This window comes from Atta cephalotes (assembly GCF_000143395.1).
Source record: "Atta cephalotes unplaced genomic scaffold scaffold00014, whole genome shotgun sequence".
Classification (NCBI taxonomy): domain Eukaryota; kingdom Metazoa; phylum Arthropoda; class Insecta; order Hymenoptera; family Formicidae; genus Atta; species Atta cephalotes.
In genome coordinates, this window is record NW_012130078.1 from 3542795 (window position 1) to 3566047 (window position 23253).

General features: G+C 31.0%; 2 protein-coding genes across 2 annotated transcripts; both read left to right on the plus strand.

Moving 5' to 3' along the window:
- The first annotated feature begins 1437 nt into the window (after window positions 1-1437).
- Window positions 1438-5455, plus strand: LOC105617776 (microtubule-associated protein RP/EB family member 1). The gene is made up of 6 exons (XM_012199330.1): window positions 1438-1704; window positions 3283-3523; window positions 3951-3995; window positions 4716-4807; window positions 5133-5291; window positions 5387-5455. Exons 1-6 carry the CDS (start codon window positions 1438-1440, stop codon window positions 5453-5455), a joined length of 873 nt encoding a protein of 290 aa, XP_012054720.1.
- A 6332-nt stretch (window positions 5456-11787) lies between these two features.
- LOC105617885 (myb-like protein X) lies at window positions 11788-15252 on the plus strand. The gene is given in 7 exon segments (XM_012199428.1): window positions 11788-11893; window positions 12003-12151; window positions 12853-12930; window positions 14003-14212; window positions 14482-14688; window positions 15062-15214; window positions 15217-15252. Coding segments are annotated over 7 exon segments (939 nt in total).
- Window positions 15253-23253: the final 8001 nt, after the last annotated feature.

Below are 23253 nucleotides of genomic sequence, written 5' to 3' on the forward strand. Positions count from 1 at the left end.
TAAAATAATCACAAAGAAGGAAAAAAAGCAAGAAACAGAAAGTAAAAAGCATATTATAGATTAGATGCTTCAAAATACAAATAGACAGATGAGTCAGTAGATATATGTATGAGTCAATTATTCTGATCTTTATTACCCTTAAAAATTATTTCTGTTATTTATGCAATTAATTAAATAGCACTCCTTGTTAATCAATTAAATTTCTTTAAAAAAAACTAAATTTCATTAATGTGATTGTTCACTGATAGCATACATTTACAGTTTCAGAGTAAAATCTTCCTCGGAGAGGACGAATTTTGAAATGTAACCTTAGCTATTTTCAATAAATAATCAAACAGCAGAGAACACAAAAAGTTTAACTTACAGAAAATTCCCGTAAATTATACAATATTTTCTGATAACTGAATCACTTACTTGTCGGAAAAAATCCAAGTAAACAAAGCCAGAGTAAATTTGACAGAAGTCAACAAAAGGTTAAAGGTTATTCTTATGCGTGGGTGGGGAAATTACTAAACCATAGGGAAAAATATTGGAAAAGATATTGATAAGTCACTAGTCGAAGAAACAGGGCTTTCTAGTGATATCGCCGTTGCTTTCCTAACTTTCTCTCTGTTCCGGCTGCTCCGGGAGTTGACTATCTATTTTCTCAGGTGATCCGTGCCGCCACGCTAGCCAATCGCGCTCGAAGAAACCGTTACGAGTTTCCGTTGTGTATGCGTGTTTGAACGATCTAGTACACATTTGTCATCTGCGTGCCGTGAACTACTCCCGTGTGCGGTGTTACCCGTGTTTTCGCGATCCTCGGTAAGTTGTACACGGAATTCAGGGCGGACTGCGCCCTTGCGAGGTATGCGATCGAAGGAGACGTTTTAACGAGCAGGCAACGACGATGGCAGGTCACACGAGGTCACCCAAGCGGCGGTTGCGTGCATCGAAATCGCGAGAATAAAGAATGCCGAATATGTCGACCGCGACAATTTCGTAGCAAAAAAACCGAATGGAATGCCGTCCGTCTTGGGATCTCCTAAAGTTCGATCGTTGATCGTATTATTCCGCCCGTTGACTTTATTTATATTGAATAACGCGCCGAATTGCAATACAATCGTGATTTTAACATTCTTCTATTCTCTAGGGTCTGATAATCATGATAACCTACTCCTACGTTAATTTCTACATCAGTGTAGATTAACTTTAATCTCGGTTTAACTTACTTTTTATCTTTTAGTCTTAAGAAACAGGAAAAGATTTAAAAAATTAATGAAACCGAGATTAAAGTTAATCTACATTGTAAAAATGAACATCCAGATTTAAGGCTGATTACGGCTCGTTGCTATGCTAGCATCTTGTTATTGCATCATTTGACATTGTTAAAATATACTAATACTTCAATGTCTAATCTATTGTTCTATGCCTTCCAGTTATAGCAAATTGAGTAACATGGCTGTTAACGTGTACGCTACAAACATGACATCGGACAATCTTAGTCGCCACGACATGCTGGCGTGGGTGAACGACTGTCTGCAATCTTCGTTTACCAAGATTGAAGAGCTCTGCACTGGAGCAGTCTATTGTCAGTTCATGGACATGCTTTTCCCAGGCAGTGTACCTTTGAAAAGGGTGAAGTTCAAGACCAATCTGGAGCATGAGTATATACAGAATTTCAAAATTCTCCAAGGTGGCTTCAAAAAGATGAATGTGGATAAGGTAAGAAATTTCTGCTTTCTCTTTCCACTAGCTCTGACAAAATTTAAAAATAGTAAAGAGGTCTGTTCGCGTTGCTTGATCTTTATGTACTTAGTGTCTTTGCTTTTTCTCTCTTCAACACCTTTTAACATATATTTATTTCATTTTGAATACAAAAATTTTGGGGGATTTTTTAAGCAACGCAAACAGACCTAATATGTGACAAGAGACTTATCCATAAAATGATTAAAATCCATAAAGATGATTTTAGACAAATGTATAAAAGGTAAGCCGTTGTGATACGCGCGATATAAAACTGCGATATTACTTCAAGATCGCATTGCCCCGCATGTAATAGCATAACTTTGTGCGAGGCTGGATGAAATCATAATGATACGACCATGGAAATGGTTCAGGTAATACCAGTGGACAAGCTGATAAAAGGGCGCTTTCAAGATAACTTTGAGTTTCTACAGTGGTTCAAAAAATTTTTTGACGCAAATTACGACGGACGTGAATATGACGCTTACGATGCGCGCGGCTGCATACCGCTAGGTTCTGGCGTGGACGGAACGCACACTTTATCGAATCCCCAGTTGGTACCTTTGCCACCACAATCAAAACAGCCGCAAATGCAACAAAGACATATACAGCAACGTAACATCGTCCCGCGGCAGCAACAGGGTATTGTTGCAGTCTCGATTTTACATGGCCGCTTCTTGCATGTGTTGTATGTTTAGATAACGATATTTTTGCAAGAGCGATACTACACGTGTACAGGCACATGCACATGCAATTTATAGTGCAATATTATATCTCAATTTATTTGAGCCACATTATTTCAAGTTTGTGTGCATAAACATGTTACAAGCTGTTTTTACAATGTTACATGCAAACACGCACACTTCACGTTACATGCACTCTTTAGTTTTACATGTCATTCAGATTTGAAAATCTAATGCAGAAATCTATAGAAGATGTATAGAAATATGTTGCGTATTTTAATTTATATGTAAATTATTGATAGCGTTGAAATAATTTTTTTCCTCTCTCTCTCTCTATATATATATATATACATACATACATACAAGGTGAATCTCTAATTGTTATACCAACATTTTATCATTGGAGATGAATATTTTATTTTCTCTTTCCAATTAGCAATTTATCTCCCCTGGTAAAACGTTCGTACAGTTATTATTCATTATGTATTATTATGGCTGGTATTCATACTCCATTTATCACAAGACCATCCTAAGTAATGTCTTAAGACACTAATATGGCCCTCTAATTGGTGACATCTAGAGACTGTACTTAAGCAGTCTTCAATATAAGAATCGATTATAAATACTAGCTTATGTATAATATATAGATACATAGATGTATACATAGATTAGATTGTTCCACATTTTATTCTGATTTTGTACAGAGTGATAGGAAGAGTTCCAAGAGTGTTTATTTTAAATAATGTCGTAAGGGAATTATTTTCTAATATTAAAATCGATTAATTTTAATATAGAACCGTTATTAGAAATTCGTGTACATTTAATTTTGTTTTATTTTCTTTTGTTGCACACGTCTTCCACTCCTCCTTTGCAGATTGTGCCAATTGATAGGCTGGTGAAAGGCAGGTTCCAAGACAACTTTGAGTTTTTACAATGGTTCAAGAAATTCTTTGATGCAAACTACTCGGGAGCAGAGCCGTATGATGCGCTTGCTATGCGAGGAGGAGAGCCTATGGGTAGTGGCGGAAATAATGCACCTCGTGGTGGTTCTAACGCGAAACGTACTTCTCCACGTGACACAATAAATTCGACTAAACCGGCTCCTCGTACTACTGGTACATCATTTAATAACTTTACTCTTTGATGCAAAAAATTTTGAATTTTAACATCATTAAAAAGAATGGAATCTCATAATATGAAAAAAGAATAGGTTTTTTTTTTATAAATACAATTTGAAACTTGTACGTTAATAACATAGATTTTGTACTAATCAATAATTGATATTGACTTGATTGCTTGATTATCCTTTGATACATGAAAATCTGATTGATCTTATATAGAGCAGGCAAGGTAAATATTACAGAATAAATACAAAGTCTGTAGGGGAATTAAATGATCTGACAAATCTGTCTTGTAATTTTATAATAAGGAATCCGTGATATCAATTGATGTATTTCTCCTTGTTAAATATTTCAACAGGAGTTTCAATTATGGATTATTACATAATATCCCTCAATAACTTGAAATAAAATTTGCCTTTAGGTGAGGGACATCCATCTACCATGCGTGCAGATACAAACTCTTTAGGTGAAATTTAATATCTCTTTTTGTTTTTACTCTCGTTACTTGTATTTTGCTTCTTTAGCTCCGTACATGTTTTAATACTGAGGTATATGAGGAAAGTATAGAGTAAATTATGTGTGTGTAGTTTTTGTATTCATTGATTAAAATATTTGAATGAGTTTTATTAATACTGCAATTTATGAAAAAAATGGTTATTAAGATACAGGAAAATTTGAAAAGTGACACATAACTAAGAATGAGATGTGTAATCATAATATATTGTTCCCTCACTTTGATACAAATACTATAATTTCCACTAATTTATGATAATCGTCTATATTACTCTATTTGTCACTATCAAAATTTACACTATATTATTATACAAATTAATAAGAGTGGATCACATTTCACACTTGCCTTGCAATTTTCTTTTATTATAAATAAGATATAAAGATTTTATTTCTATATACGAATATATATATATATATATATATATATATATATTCTAGTAAATTTATTTATTACAATTGTAAAATACACATCGTGCATGATTTTGAACTGTATTTCTGCATGCCTTGTTTTGCTTGCACAAAAAGCATGTATATTTTTATATATTTAAATAGCTCTCTTAATTTTTAAATAAATCACAAAAAAAATATTCTAATTTATGTTACAGAAGTATAAATATTTACTTATGATTTTAAGATATTATTTTAAAGTAATGTATTTTTATTCTTTATCTAGTAAATAAAGTTCAGCAGCCGTACCGTGCGCCTCCCAAAAACACAGTTGGCAACCGTGGCGATAACGGAAAAATTGAGGAACTTAGTGCACAGGTATAACATATTTTTTTCAATAGACTTAAATATTTTTTATGTATCTTTCAAAAATTAATGAAATATTTTACTAGGAATTAAATGCTTATAAATAAAAACGTCTATAAACTAGTCGAAACTAGATTTTTAATGCTTAAAGAATTTAATGTGAATTATATATATATATATACACATATATGTATTATATATGTATATGCATATTTATAATCATTCGAACTGCGCGCCAAATTGATTTTCCGTTATAAGCATTTGATTTCTAATATTGATTGTGTTCTCATATATGCGGTTTAAATTAAAGATTCTTAATATTGAAATATAATTTTAGTTGGTTGAACTGAAAATGTCAGTCGAAGGTTTGGAAAAGGAGAGAGATTTCTATTTTGGAAAATTACGTGACATAGAAGTCATGTGTCAAGACTGTGACAACGGCGGCGATCCTCCACCTATTGTACAGAAAATTTTAGAAGTCCTTTATGCAACAGAGGTAATTCACATTTATATAATAATTCTAAGAATTCCTTTGAATAAATGCTTTAATCTATTTCGGGTTTTTTTTTTTTTTTTTTTTTTTTTTTCCAGGATGGTTTTGCACCACCTGAGGAATTGGAAGGTGACGGACTTGCGCCTGACGATGAGGAGGAATATTAACCTTTTTTATTTACGGATGTAATCGAAATGAACAACAGCAAATTATCCAAGTGCGTTTCAGTTTACCGTGCCTGTGAGCCAGTATCATTATCCCTTGCATAATTATTAATAAGCTATTTTACATGAGCAAATTCAACCGTTTTTGCGCGGATTGTGCATACATTTTGTTAATAAAGTTCACTGAAATCATTAAGATTCGCACAACATTAGAATAGATTTAAGTTGAGTAGTGCACTTGAATAACTTGTTCTTTATTGGCCGTTGCTAAAAGAGGGAAAGAAATGGAGAAAATTAGAAGAAAAAAATCAACTAGTAATCTATCACAAATTATTGCAATTCCTTATAGCGTTAAAATGGTAGAGTTCCGAAGATCAATGGCTCTCGAATTGACCCTCAAAAATTTATGTGGATACCGATGCCTATTAATGTTATCTGCATCCGTACTGTTACGTAGCGACTTACGTTAACTACTATTTTTTTAATGCGTGAGTGTTTTGTTTGTAATTGTATTAAGTTTAATCGATAATGAATCACGAAGCCCCCGTCAATAATTTTGCCTTTTGAAATCTATTTATAGTTATCTAAAACATTAAACCTATTGAGGAGTTCAAACAAAAACTGCTCAATTTGTTCCACTCGTTTTCTATGTGCAATATGGCTGATGCATTCAATAGTTTCATGTGAAACACTAGCTTTTCATCGTCAGCAAAATAATTTGGATATACATAATATTAATAATTAAAAATTCAATTCCGCTTTGATATTCTATCTGCGTCTCAACATAGAAACTACTACATAACATATTTGTAAGAACATAAATACCACGCGCATATAGTTCAGATATTTTGATTTCAATAAATTAAATAGTGTGCGCTTCGTGAAGACAGATTGCGAGACAAAATGGTACGCTTATGCGATTACTGACTTACAAAGATATGAAAAACTTAAAGTTAAAGCTGATATTGAAAGATTCATCTATTAATGTTTATCCCGTAAAAATCGATTTTAGAAAAGAACCGATCATGTTTGCATCTCCATGACAGTCTCTCGGGATATAAGAATGGCCTTAAAAGCGGTGAATTTGAGATTCCGGTATAATACTCAGAATCGCACGAATAAACGCGAAATGTTTTTTTTACAATTATATCGTACAGGCACTGTCAATTATGACGCTGCTATATCTCATTTCGTAAAAAAAAAGAGTTTGTAAAATCTATACGTTCCGAGAGCAGAGGAATGAGAGGAACAACGAGCGAAAGAGTTACGACATGTAGACGTTTTGCGAACGCTTACATGTTTTTGACATGTGTGTGTGCTTTCAATATAATATTGGTTTCGACAGTCGAGATCAACATTGATTGTAGATGCGTCATAATCGAATTAATTTAAGCGAGAAGCGTTGATTATCGTGACATAATTGTTTAGAATATAATTTGCGTTACGTGCTACATCTTTATTAAGTTCCAGCAAAGAAGAATACAGTTTAGCTTGCGCTCTAGCTGTTCATCGCTCTGTATGCGCGCATATGTGCTTCAAAATTTTAAATTTTAATGCCGATATAATAAACGTTTAATAAAATCGACTCGATTGTTTTCGAATCCTCGAATGTATTCGAATATTTCGATATATTTGATACGCAGTAAAATATGTAATTATAATTTTTTAATTAAAATTCGCGAGAGAAGGTCATATGAGAAAGAAAGAGAGAAAAGCCTTGAATAATACTAAATTGCAATCGTGTAATTATCTAGTAGAATTAGAACCTTATAAGAAACAAAGCTGTTTATCAGATAAATTATCCATAAAAAATTAAATTTGATGTAGACACATGATGTAATAAATGAAGCATAATTTTTTTCATGTATTATTGCAAGATGTATATTAGAGATATAAAGTATATATGTTAATAGCGAAACAATGTGATTGTAAATCTCGTAATTAGCCAAGGAAAAAAATTCATGAAGATGTGCTTCAAAGATTCACGAACAATATTTGAAAAATTTTTAAATATTGCTAATAATAAGTACGAATATATTTTAACTTAATAATTTTTCCGAATTGATCAGATGAAAAATTTATGATACTCTTCTGTCAATAGATTTAAGATGAAGTCTCATTTTCTTTTTCTAGCTGTGGCAGATGCATTTCTTTGTACTGTTTTGCTAGAAATGTGTATTTCGTGATGCATATTTACTAATTAGCTCACGTGCAATCTGTCGAAGAGATGCATCATGTTGCAGGCTTGATTCTCTTCTCTGAAGTCTAAGTTCTAAAAACTATGGGCTCTTAAAGCGCCGCTTATGTGCTCTTAATTGTTGTTACGTTACTGTCCGTGAAACTTCTGCTTTCCCAGTTCGCGCTCAACATCTCGCAGTCCCGTGTCGGCTCGTTCGTGCGTGCTCGAGTATACAGAAGTACAGCTTCCACAACAATCTCACAGAACATCGTTTCTGAGACATTACAGCACGTGATTGCGACAAAGATTACAATTAGCAGTGGGTGGTAGCAACAATAGTTTTCTATCCAGTCTTTGTATTTGCAACGGGAGAGGTAATTAGAGTTAAAGTTTATAGACAGATTGCAAAAATCATGCTTTGTATCCCCTTAAAAAACTTATCAATAATTGATGGAAAAGTTCTCTATTCTGTGCTTCAAACAGATTGTTATGCAATGTATTAAGAAAGATTATATGTACCAATTTTTATATAACTGAAAAAATCGATTATTTAATTAAGATTTTTCGATATTTGATAAATAGCATTGAAATCAACTGGAGATTTATGTATTGACTAGTGTATGATGCTATTTCAAAATCTGTCCTTTCTGACCCAAACATTTATAAACATTCGACCGAATTATCTGATAAATTCAACGATATATTAGATTTTAACAAATAAAAACGAAGTCCATCGAATCAGTCAATTTATCAACAGAGACGAAATAAATAATTTGCACCTATATGATTAATTTTTATTTTTACTGTTTATTTCTCTCGTAATTGTTGCGTTTGCAAGAAAATTCGTCATGTTATCAATTAATGATCAAATATTATAATCTTTAATGCAATAAGAGAATGCCTTAGAAGATGCTTATAATTTATTGTCGAATAATTTTTGCAAATTTTTTTTTTTAAATATGCTATTTGTAAGATACACCTCGAAGAATAATAATCGATTTTATACTGTCATACTGTTATACATAATTTATAGCAATCGGGAAAGCTTTGTCCAAAGCTCTATTGAAATAGCATATAGCTTCACATTCTCTCCAATTACTCACATGTATATGCGGACACATTCACTTTATTATATACTGAACGGAAGAAAATCACCTTTTTCTGTTACATTATAAGCAATACAAAGTTTGACGGTCAACAAGACTGCTATATAAACTAAACGAAAACATGATAAATGCCGAAAGAGACAAACATTACGATAACGAAATGACTTGTACGAGTCAGTGATAAAACGGTAGAATTAGATTTTTACTAGACAGCACAGACAATTCTTGGTTATCTCTCGATGTAATGTAAACTTTCTATTGCTTAAGATATTATTCGATCATACTCTTCTGTTTAACTTTAAATTAAGGTACAACCAAAGAAAATTTTATGAACACTGTACAAAATATTATATTACTAATGATATGTTTTTAATTTTTAAATTTTGCCCTCTAATCTTTCAACATTAAAAATTAGAACGAATAGCTTCGAAAAACTTTAATTGCGCCTATTAATAATATTGACACTTCGCTAATCTAAAGTATTCTAAAGTTGAAGTTATGTTACATCACATTAATTGATTTAAAAATCTAATTATCAGTCAATCAATTAAATTATTATTATATATCCATTAATAAATCCATTTAATTATTTTATATCCATTAGTCAATCCACACAATAAATTTTATATTATAAAGATTCAATACCAGAATTCAGAACAAATTGAAATTAAATACATCAACATGCTTGTTTTAACGCACACATAACTAAATGCTTTTAACATTTTTCGTGACAAATTATTATATAATATTCTATTAATATCGCGATGAGTCCATTTAACATTTATTTGACATGCGAGAGGAAAACTACATTAAATTATCAATATCTGATACATCACAAAATTTTGTATGCGGGAAAATTTTCTTTGATAAAACTTAGTAATTTTTTATCTATATATCATGTCGTGCACGCAGCACTTTTCTGACGGGATTTTTAAAATTATAGATGTGCTCAATCTCGTAAAAATTGAACTAAATTAAATTCCATCGTGAATACTTAGCAAAGATTATCTTCGTCTATAAGTTTGCAAAAAATGTTATCACATTTCTGTAAACAAATCGATACATGCAGATAAATAAAAATATCTATCTGACTATATTAAGCTGTATCTTAAAGTTGAAATTGAGAACATTGAAGTAATTTAAATTTAAACTTAATTATTTTTAAGTTTATTTTCTTTGCAATATATTTGAAAATAAAAAATTGATTTTGTTATAATCTCCTAACATAATCTTATAACTATATAACTTATAATTTCTTGGAAATTATAAGAATTTCTGGATATCTTATACAGTTATGGATATCGATACAACATATATATTTAAGCGAATAATTGCTTTAAATTGCACGCGTAGATCAATGCCGTGTGATAAAATCCGTAAAACTTTTAGATATTTTTCAGTGAGACGCTAAAATTGTTTGTGATTATACATATATTGTGTTTTACCATGAAAATACATCGTTATTTCTTTCGGCCCACTCTAAGGTCATGCCTTTTCCCGATAATAATTTATCATCATCGTTTTCTTCACTATTTTGCATTTCTGAGTCATTAGAATCATTATTTAACTTAAATCATTAAGATTTAACGAAAGAAATTTTTATTCATGCATTTCTGATCGCGAATTATCATCAACAGATTGTCCCCATATATAAACATTATTCAAGTACGCAAGCATTCACATTTTGTATTCAAATCTTTATTGAATCTATATTCAATATTTGCTTATAGATGATAAAAATAAACGATCTATAATATTAAAAGTTACTACATCAATCTGTGTCATCGATAATCTCTGAATAAATATACTTTTATGTTTTCCGCGTCATAAAAGAAAAATTCATTTATAATAGAAAAAAAATCTTTTCTTGAATAATCGACTTATTTTCACAGGTTATCCTGTTTTTTTTTGTTATATGCTCCAACAATTGTAATTTCTGATATTTTTTTTTTAAAGAAATCTGACGTTATTGTAATCTTACTCTCGCCTTAATTAAGTGTAATTCCTACAGACGAGCGACTTTGTAGCACCACAATCGAAAGCGCCAATCCTTTCATACGGAGTTAATTACAGAGAAAAGTGTCGCAAATTTTGCTACAAAGGCTGCAGTCAAAATCTCACTACAAATGCTTTAAAGCGTTTAGTTGGCCAATTAGAAAAAAGAATTTTACAAATTGACCAATCAAAAATTGCTGTAAAGCATTTGTAGCATCGCGTTGACTCATAGTCGCTTGTCTGTAAGAGCCCTAAAGTGAACAAACTGTTTGCGTATGCGATTTCAAATGTCTTTCTAGGCATTGCCGGCTTCGACTGTGCAATTGCATTACACACTTATATGGTATTCGGGGACATTATTCTATCTTAGTTAGAAGTTCTATCTTAGTAAAACGAAGATAGAATGACACAAGCGCTAATAGCATCTCCTCAAACGCACCTATATGCCCGTATTCATAGACCTTGTAGTTAAGACTTTCTTAAATTTATCTTTAGATGCTCAGCAGCCAATGAAATAATTCGTAGAATATCTAAAGATAAATTTAAGGAAGCTTTAAATATAAGGCCTGATTATGAATACGAGTAATAGTCGCTTCATCTGAATGTGCGTCCATGCAATGCGGAAGTGTCGTAGTTGCAGGCGTCCAGTGTTTGAAGGGGCGCTTCGTCAAATCGCCATTTCTATTTTGATTGCATCATCCTGATCATCCTTTTGTTACATCTGTTCGATTCGAGGTTCGAGGTGGTCGATGCATTGCATTCCGAGATTTTACGATTTCGAAAATCATTCAGTGACCCAGTACTAACCAGTCAGATTGCAGAGCCAATAATAAGAAGGAAGAAAGAAGTCTTTCTAGGCATTGATTTACTTCCAATACGGCAAGTTCATCAAACAAAGTAAGCATATCAAAATTATATTTGTTAAGAAATATATCTAAATAAACGTCCGATTGATCGAGTAAATTATTATTAATATTCGCTCGTATCGTTTATGGAACAGTCAACGAGACAGCCGCAAGAAAATTGTACTTGGTAGAATTGAGATTATTGCAATCATGTTACAAAGCAAATTACGTCAGACAATACTGAAATATACGGATTATTTTCTATCGCTCGTAGAGAAGTGTATGGAATGGAGTCTGCCTGAACAGAATATCGAAGGTGCGATTTACGAATCATTTTTTCATTAAGTATATTTTTTCATCATTTTAACGATAAACGATGAAAAATGTGTACTTTTTTCGACGACTGAATTGGATCTATATTTCAGATGAAAAAGAATTGGGAAAAACGGAACTTGTGAGACCATTGCCATGGCTCTTATTCTTGCCGTGCTTAATGATGTTACGTTTAATCAGAGTGATAGTTAATATAGGTGCTTTCATATTCAATTATCCTAAAATTACATCAAGTGAAATGGTATGCCATCTTCACAGTTTTAATATTAATATTGCTTAACTCTTACAATACAAAGTAAAATTTAATGCTTCATTCATCCAAACATGGATCACTAAAATTCGTCCGTTTTCAAAACGGTTCAAAAAATTCTCTAAATTTACCATACTTTCAACTTTCTAAAATAAATATTGAAACTTCATTTTTAAAAAATAACATGTAGTATAATTTATAATTATCAGAAAACTCAAAGAACTTACACGAACAAGAATCATTCGATCGTCACTAGGTCATCGACCTTGTTCAGTAAGGGTTAATAAAAACTATTAATTTCAAAAGAAAATAATCAACAAAAACACTAAAAATGCAGTATTTAAAATGTTTACGGTTTAAAACATCTTTGCAAAGCAAACGTTTAAAAATAAAAGATATTTCAATTTTAAACGTTTAAAATGTTTTAAATCCAAATACATTTTGTTTATTAAAAAAATTTAATAACTCAAACATCGTTTAAGTGTTAAAAAAATTAAGACAAGAGTAAAATATTTTAATACTGTAAAATTAAACACTTATAAGTCCAAACTTTACAACACATTAATTTTTTCATTATAAGATGAATATTTTCGTAAAAAAGTTACTTAATATCGTCTGTTTTATTTCATTCGCGTTCAATTATTTTTTTCTTTATTATTTAACTTATTATTTATTAAACACTTTTTCGACAGATAAAATTCGTGCAAAAACATCGTAAGTATTTGCATAATGCAATGAAGAAAGACAAGAAGGAAAGGTATAAGCTCAAGGTAAGATGTACATTTTTTGCAGTGAAACGTAGTGAATGCAAAGATAATAAAATTAATACAATAATCTTGATGGTAGAACAAGAGATCGTGAATAAGGTTTGATGAAGAAGGCAGGTTGATCAGGTTCATCAGATCTGACTTTCGAGTTTATCCTACCTGAATATATCCTCTCCGTCATCACTGCCTAAAATTTATATTAGTAACAACCTCGATTCCGATCCAGTAAATAAAATAGTATCTTATCCTGTGCAAGCGTAAATCATATGTATCCAATTGTACAATTACTTGAAGATACTATGACCTATCTTTTCTCCGAGTATTTCATTCAAGTGTTTTGTTTTACGGACATATCTTTTATAAATGTTTCTCTGAATTTCTTGGAGTGAAATTATCTCATTCCAAGAGTTAAAATACTGTCACTCTTTTTTTTTTTTTAATGAGATTTCATATTTTGGATGAGATTCACTCCAAAAAAGAAGTGAAGAAATTCTTTTCTTTGGAGTAAATCTCACTCCAAAAGAGTAAAAATTTGCCATTCCTATTCAAGAGTGCAAATATTTTCATTCTTTTTCAATAATGACAATATTTTCACTCTTTTGGAATGAGATTTCTCTCCAAGAAATTTAGAATTTCTAACTATTTATTCTAAAAATTGATATCTTGATTCTGAGATTAGTTGCTTTCCATTACATAATTCTCACTTATGATGTCATAAACTCAGTTGAATGAGCATTCTTTTTGCACTCTGACAAATGAGATACAACTGAGTTTTTACCTATAATCTGCACAAGATCGAGACCATGTGTTTTAAGTGAGTCTCATAATTCACCTTAAAAGTAAAATTGAACTCGTCATGCGATAACTTTTTACCAAAGTAAGTAATGACGTCATTAATCTGAGTATGAAATACTCACTTTAGACTCAGTTTCACTTGTGTGTAAATGGAAAACAGCTATTATCATAAATATAAAATCAAATGTATTCGTGATTACTTTATTGTTTTAAGAATTATTCTTGTTATATTAAAATACACAATAAAATATTCAATAAAACAACAAAAAATTCTTTTAAGATAACGACATCTAAAGAAAAATCGGAAGAAAAACCGGAAGAAAAGTCAGTAGCAGAATCAATCGATTCTACGACTGCATCAAAACATTCAATGTGCAAATCGGAAGAAAAGAAGCAGGAGGAAGAGGAAAAAGAAGAGAGGGAGGAAACTCTAATTGAAAAGATTAATCGACTCGCTTTGGAAAATAGTGAGGACGATGAAGATTTTGAGGCAAGTTCTATATTTTTGTTTAATATTCATTTTATCATTCTGGATTATATCGATATTGTCAAATTCATAATCCAAACAGTTTCACGTTCACAGTCAATTTACGGATTCGAAAAAAGCTCGATGACTTGACTCTTCTTCAATAGATAGCCCGCAACTTCGACGATATACGCTGCTTGTTTTATTTATATATTTAATGTTGCACATATATGTGCTTTTACTACACAATAGGAAAGATTTATCTGGCTACGTTTTTGCTATCGTCTTTTTAGCCAGACGAATATTCGTCGAGCTATACGGACAGTATCGGTGATGACAGTGAGAACAGCAACGATGACGTGTCCCCGAATGAGATTCGCGACATCATTAAAGACTCAAAAGCGTTCAATGAAAAGACGAACATCGAGCAGTTTTTGAATGCCGAGCGAACTTTCACATTGGCTTCTAACCAGAAACTCGTCGAACCGGCTTGCGAAAAGGTAAACATCTTTGAATGCTCTTGTTTTTATGATCGAAGAATGAGGAATAAAACAAGTATTCCTCGATACATGGCTGCCTTGTGTTTACTCAGGATTACATTCTAAACGAGAGAGCGCATACACAAGCGAAGTAAACACGCAATATTTTTGCATTTAATAAATTCTGCCGTACTATATTTTTTAGCTATTCCGTCAAACAGAACGAAATGCAAACAGCAATTTATAATATTTTATATCCGTGTGTATGAAATTCGCTCTACACAATTTTTCGCGCGGTATGAGCGAAACGGAATCGAAAGAACGTTGATGACACTTTAGGAATGAAATTCTTCATAATGTGTAAATGTTCAACGAGCTTGTTCAATGTATTTAGAGATCGTCGGCCAAGGAGAGCTGCGATAAGGTAGAAGAGCACTTCGCGACTTTGCAGCGTATCGATTCGTTAGAGTGTTGTACATCCGACAGATCCAGTCAAGAAGGCAATCCGACCTTCTATTCGCCAGTCAGCTCTGATTCGGATAGTGACATACCGAAGGATCTATCGGTATCGATCGCCAAATGTAAGTGATTCTCCACGCGTCTGCATCTTTTGTGGCTACGATCTCTCGACTAGAGCTGGCTTTTCGCTATCTTATGTTACTCTTACATGCACATGTGAATTCGCTTTCAAGTAACACTTAATGAGCTTCCTTCATTTAAGTACATATAATGAGTATATGCGTTAAATTGTTGCATTGATGGATGGTTACTTAATAATTAATATATGTGGGTGATTATTGACGATTAAATTGTAAAATATGGAAACCTCTACAATCTAAGAGGCTGCTTGTTTTACATGTATTATTAGGGTGCGTCCAGATTATCGAGCTGCAACTCGAGCCGAACCTCAAGCCGCAAGCATTTCGGTAAACATTATTGTTACGCGACTTGGCAAAAGGACAATCGAGGATCGAGTTTCGGCTCGATAGTCACAGATAACTACTCTTATATTTATGATACACGTGTGTTTTGTACATATTATACGCGATAAATAATTCTATTTTATATTTAATGTGTGATTATATGTGATATTAATTTTCGACATAAGAGTTTTAAAAAATGGTGTGATTATTTATTATTATTATTATTATTTTATTCGTTTCCTCAACAGTAACGATCGTAAAGTACAACAAAGTTTAAATCGTTTGTATTGAAGGTTAATACGATTTTATAAATATTAATACGTTTTGTAAATACGATTTTTGAAAGTAATATTATTTTCCGGCACCATTCAAAATGCTTATGTGAAAAAATATTATTTGTACATTAGTTGTGTTTATCTAATCAACTTTCTGCAAATTACTTAGAGAAATTTAAATAACTACAAATAAAATGGATTTGATTATAATTGCATAACTAATTTGATGATATTTAGAACTTTGGATAAAATGTGCATATATCGTTAGCACCAACAGAAACATTATAATTACATTTTTGGAAACATTTCGCAATAGTTTTTAGTGCACATTTTAATTACGTTTACAACTGGACTTTCTAATGATTTATAATTGTGGCTAATCCTTCCATGAAAGGAATTGTATTCCTCTTTATATTGTATTGTTTGCGTTTAAAATATTAGTAATTATTTAAGATATTTCTAGAAGAAGTAATCCATTAGAATTAAATCTCATGATTTTGTTATCCACTTAATTGGACACAAATCGAATTTATCAATCTCAATACGTTTAATACGTTTTAGATTCTTTTTGTGATGTTAAAAGGTATTTCATCATTGTTAAACAAGTAAAATATGATATGTCCATAAATAAAAATCAATAAACAAAATTTTTTCTTTTATTTTATGATATTCCTACATAAAATTGAATCCATTGAAGTAATCCAATTATCATTAAACATAACACTTTGCTAAAATGATACGCGTAATTCTGCGTTCGCGCATAATATTCGATATTATTTAGTAAAAGCTATTTATATATATGTAATGGCATCAATCAGCTTTGTAGTAAATCGAAGAAAAATTATCGTCGTGGCAACGAATATCGCATATAATCGCAATATATTAAATAAATAAAGTTATATTCAAATTATTAATTATATTTAAATTATTAATTATTTAGAATGTGTCTCAAGAAAAATATTAAAGACAAAAGATTTAACAATGACGAAGCACGATTCTCAGCATCAATGATTTCAGGTATAACATTCTAATTACGCACTTTGTATAAGTTGGTTCACAACTGTATTATCAAATTTACTAATCCTCTAAAATAAATTTATTAATCCTCTCTAAACATACTTTTTTTCTCTCTCTCTTAATATACACACTCGGGTCTCTGAAACCCCATCTATATTTGTTATTATAATTTTCATAGAAATGAACATATTTCAATTAATTTTTTTTAATCGATAGAAAATTAATTAAGAAACAAGTATTAATAATGTATAAAAGTCGATAGAATTAAAGAGCTTCGAGATATATAGGTTTAAAGAAGAAGAAATGTTCGAAATACGAAAAAAATCTCGATTTAGCAAATTGCATTGGAGTTTTTGAGACCTCAATGTGTATAGCCAGGGTTAATTATGAATCTACTTATTTCAAAGTCTATTTACTTCAAAGAATTAATTAATTTTTTAATAGACTCGAAATCCAGGCAGACTAATAACAACGACGCAATAGTGGAGAAGCACAGTACAAACATGAGTAAAAGTCACAAAGGTAAGCGCACGAGTCGTCGCAAGAAAAAATAGTCAATTAACAAAAACAAAACAAAAAAGAGAAGATAGAGAAAGAGAGAAGAGGAAAGAAAAGAATGAAAGCTTTCCTTCGAGACAAGAAACCACTACGTGATACACAATATCGCGTCGTATCAAACGTCATTGACAGTTACGCAATTGTTGAAGATTAAACATGATTTCGAATAATAGATAACTGTTCGTTGTCAAGATATAATAAAGAGATATCAGATAATCAAAACGTTTATCTGAATGGAAGTCGAGTTTGTATAGATCGTTTGTATAGATTCGAATCATCGCAGTCGCTCGTCAATTATTACTCTTAAAAATTATTTAAAGAATTAAAATGCTTATAAAAATTCGTCATTTAGAGACGCTTGCATTCTCTGGAAAATTTCATCTGAATTGTAATTGTCCAAAGTATAACTGATTCAAAATACATCGTCATTACCGCGCGTTCACTCGAGCTCAATCATTCTCTATAATAACGTTCTCTATAATAATTATAGTCTACACGAGATGTGAGAGGAAAAAGTAATAATATTTACTAATCCTAAATCACTTTAAATCCGCATGTTACTTGAAACCACACTTAAATAACGGAAGATTAATTGAACAATCATTTTTTTATTCGTATCTCCGAAATGTATATGTATTTTGATTTTTTTTTAATCTGATTGAGTGATAAGCTTGAATCTGATTGATTTTTTTTAATCTGATTGAGTGATAAGCTTTACAAAATTACGGAAACTTTATAGACAAGTGGATATAACTACATCTAAATCGCAGCAATACGTGAAATACGGAAGCATTATCATACACTGAAAGAAAAAATTGGCTGGTGCAGTAATTTAGATGATAAAATATATCATACTATTTTTGATTGATTACAGCAATCAATTTTCAGTTGCGTTAACCTATCGAAATCATATATTGACATTGCCAATCAAAAATGCTATTTTATTATCTAAATTGCTGCAGCAGCCAATTATTTCTTTCAGTGTATTTGGACAAAAAATCGCCTCTCTTTTGACAATTACATAATTGCGATTATAAATTGAATATTGTTTCTATACAATGCGATAGTGCAAAACGTAGCACGTGCGAAAATATATAAAGTTTTGCGTGTTATCTCGAAAACATGTTGAATTGGTTCTCTTTTTAGATATATTCGCTTATTTATCAAATAAATGTTATAGTAAGAAATCAGCATAAGTTCATTTTTACCGACGCGCATATTTGTATAATGCAAATTTTAAACTTTTTTTTATACTTAAAAAAATATATACGTTGAGATAAACGTATACAAAACGCTTCGTAAATCAACATTTTCTAAGTCTATGTCTCAAAGCAAAACAAAAATATCATAGTTTCATACATTAGTTAAAGCACTGTCGTGTTAAAGCACTAACTTTTTCAATTTAGCATTTTAAGTTATAATTATGTTATTCTTTTTAGCAGTATAATAAAAATATTTAACGTATATGTTAATGAAAAAAAAGATTGGCTGAAACAGTCAATTAATAATGCTATGTCATATTTTACCATCTAAATTGCTGCAGCAACCAATCTTTTGTTTCAGTATATATTCTTCTTTCGAAACAATTTCTCAGCCAATGATGATCATGGAATAAATTGTAGATGCTCATTTGTTTGTATCTAATTTTGATTATTTTAATTTCGATCATCAAAATGCACAAAAAATCGGCACGGCGGTGTAATGTATAGGTTTTATAATCTCTACTTAAGATATTGTAACGAATAATATACTATCTTCCTTTTTGTGAATGTATATTTAACAGAGATTATTTCATATTTTTAAATGTAGACATTGTTGATCTTACGATAATAAATTATTTAACCGTATAAATATGCTTTTTACTAATTATTTAATGTTTTATTGCATTATTATATCAACTAAGACTCATAATACGCATCATCAATACACAACCGATGATAAAAATAATCTAAATCAATAGCAGGCAAAATGATTGATTACTCGTTACAATCCCCTTATCTTTCAAGTCATGAATTTTTGTGTTGCTCAAAATTATATCAATCTTTTACACACTATGATCACGTTCGCAATTTCTTTATCCCACCTTTTCATAAAATTATTAGAGATACTGCGAGCGCGTCCATTTTTGCAACGCAACAACTTACTCTTATCTTTAACCGCGATAAGCGGAGATTAGACCCATATGTTATAGATGTGCTGGATGGATAGATAAATGGTGTCACGTGGCGTTCTGGAAATTTAACGAAAAAATTACATACACGACGACGACATCCTGCGATTAAACTGCATTATCATGGATTGCATCGCATTAAATAATTTTCCCATAAATAGTAGTTTTCATCATCTAATGTCATTGATTTTTATGATAACGCCTAACGCGATTTTTCTTACGCGAGATGGTGTCTGCCGCAATAATTACAGTTATTAATATTACGTTACGCGAAGATTGGCTTATCTGTGCGAACCACTGCATAAATAATTACAGATAGTGAGGGAAACGATGTTACTTTATCAAGTGCACTCGTAGCGGGCTTCGTTCGGTAGCACTTGTCGGTAAGCCGTGGATACTTCATCTCGAGGGTCTCTTGTCATTAACAAATTGTACACGGTACAACTGACTGTCAAGTACAATTAGCCGATTACTACCTTTTTATAGTTATTGTTTTTCAATTGGAATTCGCAACATTGTTATATGAATTTTTTTTATCTCTCTTTCTCTCTCTCTCTTTCTATGATTTTATGCTGGAATATATTCCAAATGATAATTTTTTCGGCGATTAACTATATATATTGTATTAATACTGAAGCGCTCAACTTGAGAATGAAACTTGGCAATTGTACAAAATACTACAAATAATATAACAAAACAACAATATAACGAATGATAAAATAATATATCGATAATAATAATAATAAAAACGCTTGTTTGCTGAAATTATGCTGTGTCAGCATAGCCTAGTAGAAAATCCTAACCTAGTAATGCACGATAAAATCATTTTACACGTGATAGATACGGCAATCTACAATTTTCTTCTTTTTTCTCTTTTTGCAGTTATAGTCACAAATGACAGATAAAGATTTTCCGTCTTTTAATCTTAACATAAGATTAATAACTGCACGTACACCGAAAGAAAAGATTGGCTAAATATGGCATTATAATATAGCATTATAGCATTTTTAATTAGTTTCAGTAGCCAATTTTTGATTGCGTAGCCTATCGAAATCGTATATTAACATGAATAGGCTAACGCAAAAATTAGCTGCTGCAGTCAATTAAAATACTATGTCACATTTTTTTCTGGTGGAAATTTTTTAAATTTTTATACAATGTAATTAGAATTTTTCAGAAATACTCAAAAATATTCGGAAAGTTTACATCTTTTCTCAGAATTTTTTATATAAATGAATTCTGAAATATTCTGAAATATTTTTCATCACATAATTTTTAAAAAATATTTTTAAATTTTTTAGATTTTATAACATTTCTTCAGAAATTATACTTACAAAAAATCTTAGAAATCTTATTGTTTCATAATTAACGCATACAAAAAATTCTGAAAAAAGATGTAGATTTTCTGAGAAATGTTCCAATTCATATAAAAAAATGTGAGAAAGTTATATAAAATTATATAAAAATTCTGAAAAATTATATGAAAAATTCTGAGAAAAATTTTCACCAGAGTTACTATCTAATTTACTATAGCAGCCAATCTTTTTTTTCGGTATATACATAATAATGCAACGCATTTTGGATATATATAATCTACATTATGTACAGTATATTTATCTATAATATATCTTTCATATTTATATACACAATGTGTACGTGAGAGAAGTGTTTTATTTAATAGCATAAACAAAATTAAAAAATTATTATATTGCGTATTCGTGAAGCTATCATGCTTTTCAATTTGTGAATTCATGATAATAATAGATTAATTATATATAAGAAAAAAAATTGATTTTTTTGGAAATGTATTCAAACATATAAAACAGGGGGAAATAATGAATGCAAATGCATCATCAGAGATCGAGAAAACTTGATAATATTTTGGTCCCTTTCGACGTTATGATTTGCGGTAGTCAAACTAATCTATGTAGAGTGTTATCACACTGATAAGGTTGCCGGAGCTCCTATCAGGTAGCCATATTTTTGATACAATATATAGGTGATCGATATATTGCCACAAAGTTCTCAGTAAAGCTATCACGAGTTGGACGAGAGTTATAATCTCGGTGTTATTTTCCACGATAATTTCCATTAAATTCCTCTTTCGAGTGTCGAATCGCTTCTTCAACAAATATAGATAATGCACAAGGACGTTAAAAAAAAAAAGTGAAAATTTTTTGTGAACTCACTATCGAGAAAAATTTTTTTCACATTCCGACAATTGGTGATCGCGTTATTATTAGTTCGTTACATCTATTTTAGCGTCGATGAATGTTTGTAAAATCAATTTTTTCAGAAGTTCTTGAAGCTATGGTAATCCACATCATATGAATATCACTTCCCTTCTTGCGCTTTGTTTAAGTTCATCGGAAAATAGAATTCGTGTCGCAGGAAAATATGAGATGACTCTTCATGCGAAATACGCGTCGGATTTTCGAGGAACGTGAGCATGAAATGCGGATCCATCGCGTCCGGAAAAAGATTTATTTGTTGAAGCAATATTCGAAATCGTCAAAGAATTCTTTCGGCTGTTTTTTTGATGAATCAACCGGCGGAGATACGTTTTTGACCGGCTGCGGGATATTTTTCAACTTTTTGTGTCGGCTACAGAAACGAGCACGTTCATTAATCGATTTAGTGAAAAAGAAGAAAAATGGCAGCCGGATACGATGATTGTTACGACGCTTCTTGGCATTTGATACCGCCCGATTATGTCAGCAACGAGGAGGATTACAGGTAAAAAATAGCGAAAAAGGTTTTAAAGATATAATATTCTGTGTGGAAAATAATAGTTAAGAATAGCCGTATTTAACTGATTTTAATTTTTGCGTTAGTAATTAAAACGATAATTTTAATTTCTATCCATAAGATACATGATAAATTAATTTTAAAATTATTACCGCATGTTAAATTGAAAATTTGAAAATCTTACAATGGTAAATTTAATGTTATCTACAAATAAATCAGACATCTTAATATGAATCTATCAGATATTTAATCTATCTATAGAGAGATAAGAAGCATGCTCTGTAAAATCTCAACACATTTAATATATTATTTTATGAAAACAAAAACGTCTTCATCGTTGATCTTGAAATATTAAAAAAAATTACTCGATCTCCGCGTATTTGCGCGGGCAATTAACATATCTGATTAAGCCGATAATACCGGAAACCGGAAACGAACGTTTAAGAGCAGTCACGCATATCGGTTAGGCGAATCCTTCGGCGTAGAGTGGTACGCCTTGTTACACACTGGGACACACACGAGGAACGAAAGGGCCGTGCGGTATGCCGACACCTGTTGGTTTCCATCATAAATTTCGGATTAATCGTATTCAGCTACGATGTATGGTTCTCCTATTTCCCCGTTCGTTCGTTGCACCTGCGAGATCGCGAGATCGTCGAATCAAAGCATCACCGAATAGACAATTATTTAATTTAATATCGCCATCTAATTCTTGTTTTTATACATCTGGATATATCGATAAAAACTATATAGCTAATAGAAACGGAGAACACGTTTTTTCACTGTAATATATATATATATATATATATATATATATATATATATATATATATATAAACAAAATAAAACTAAAACTATAGTATAGTATAGTACTTACTTACTAATTAGTATATAA

Excerpts from the sequence above, each read along its gene's own strand:
- LOC105617776 (XM_012199330.1), top strand. The coding sequence starts at position 1,438 with ATGGCTGTTAACGTGTACGCTACAAACATGACATCGGACAATCTTAGT. Across the intron at positions 3,524-3,950 it reads ACCGGCTCCTCGTACTACTG|GTGAGGGACATCCATCTACC; the intron begins GTACATCATTTA and ends ATTTGCCTTTAG. Across the intron at positions 4,808-5,132 it reads TTGAGGAACTTAGTGCACAG|TTGGTTGAACTGAAAATGTC; the intron begins GTATAACATATT and ends ATATAATTTTAG.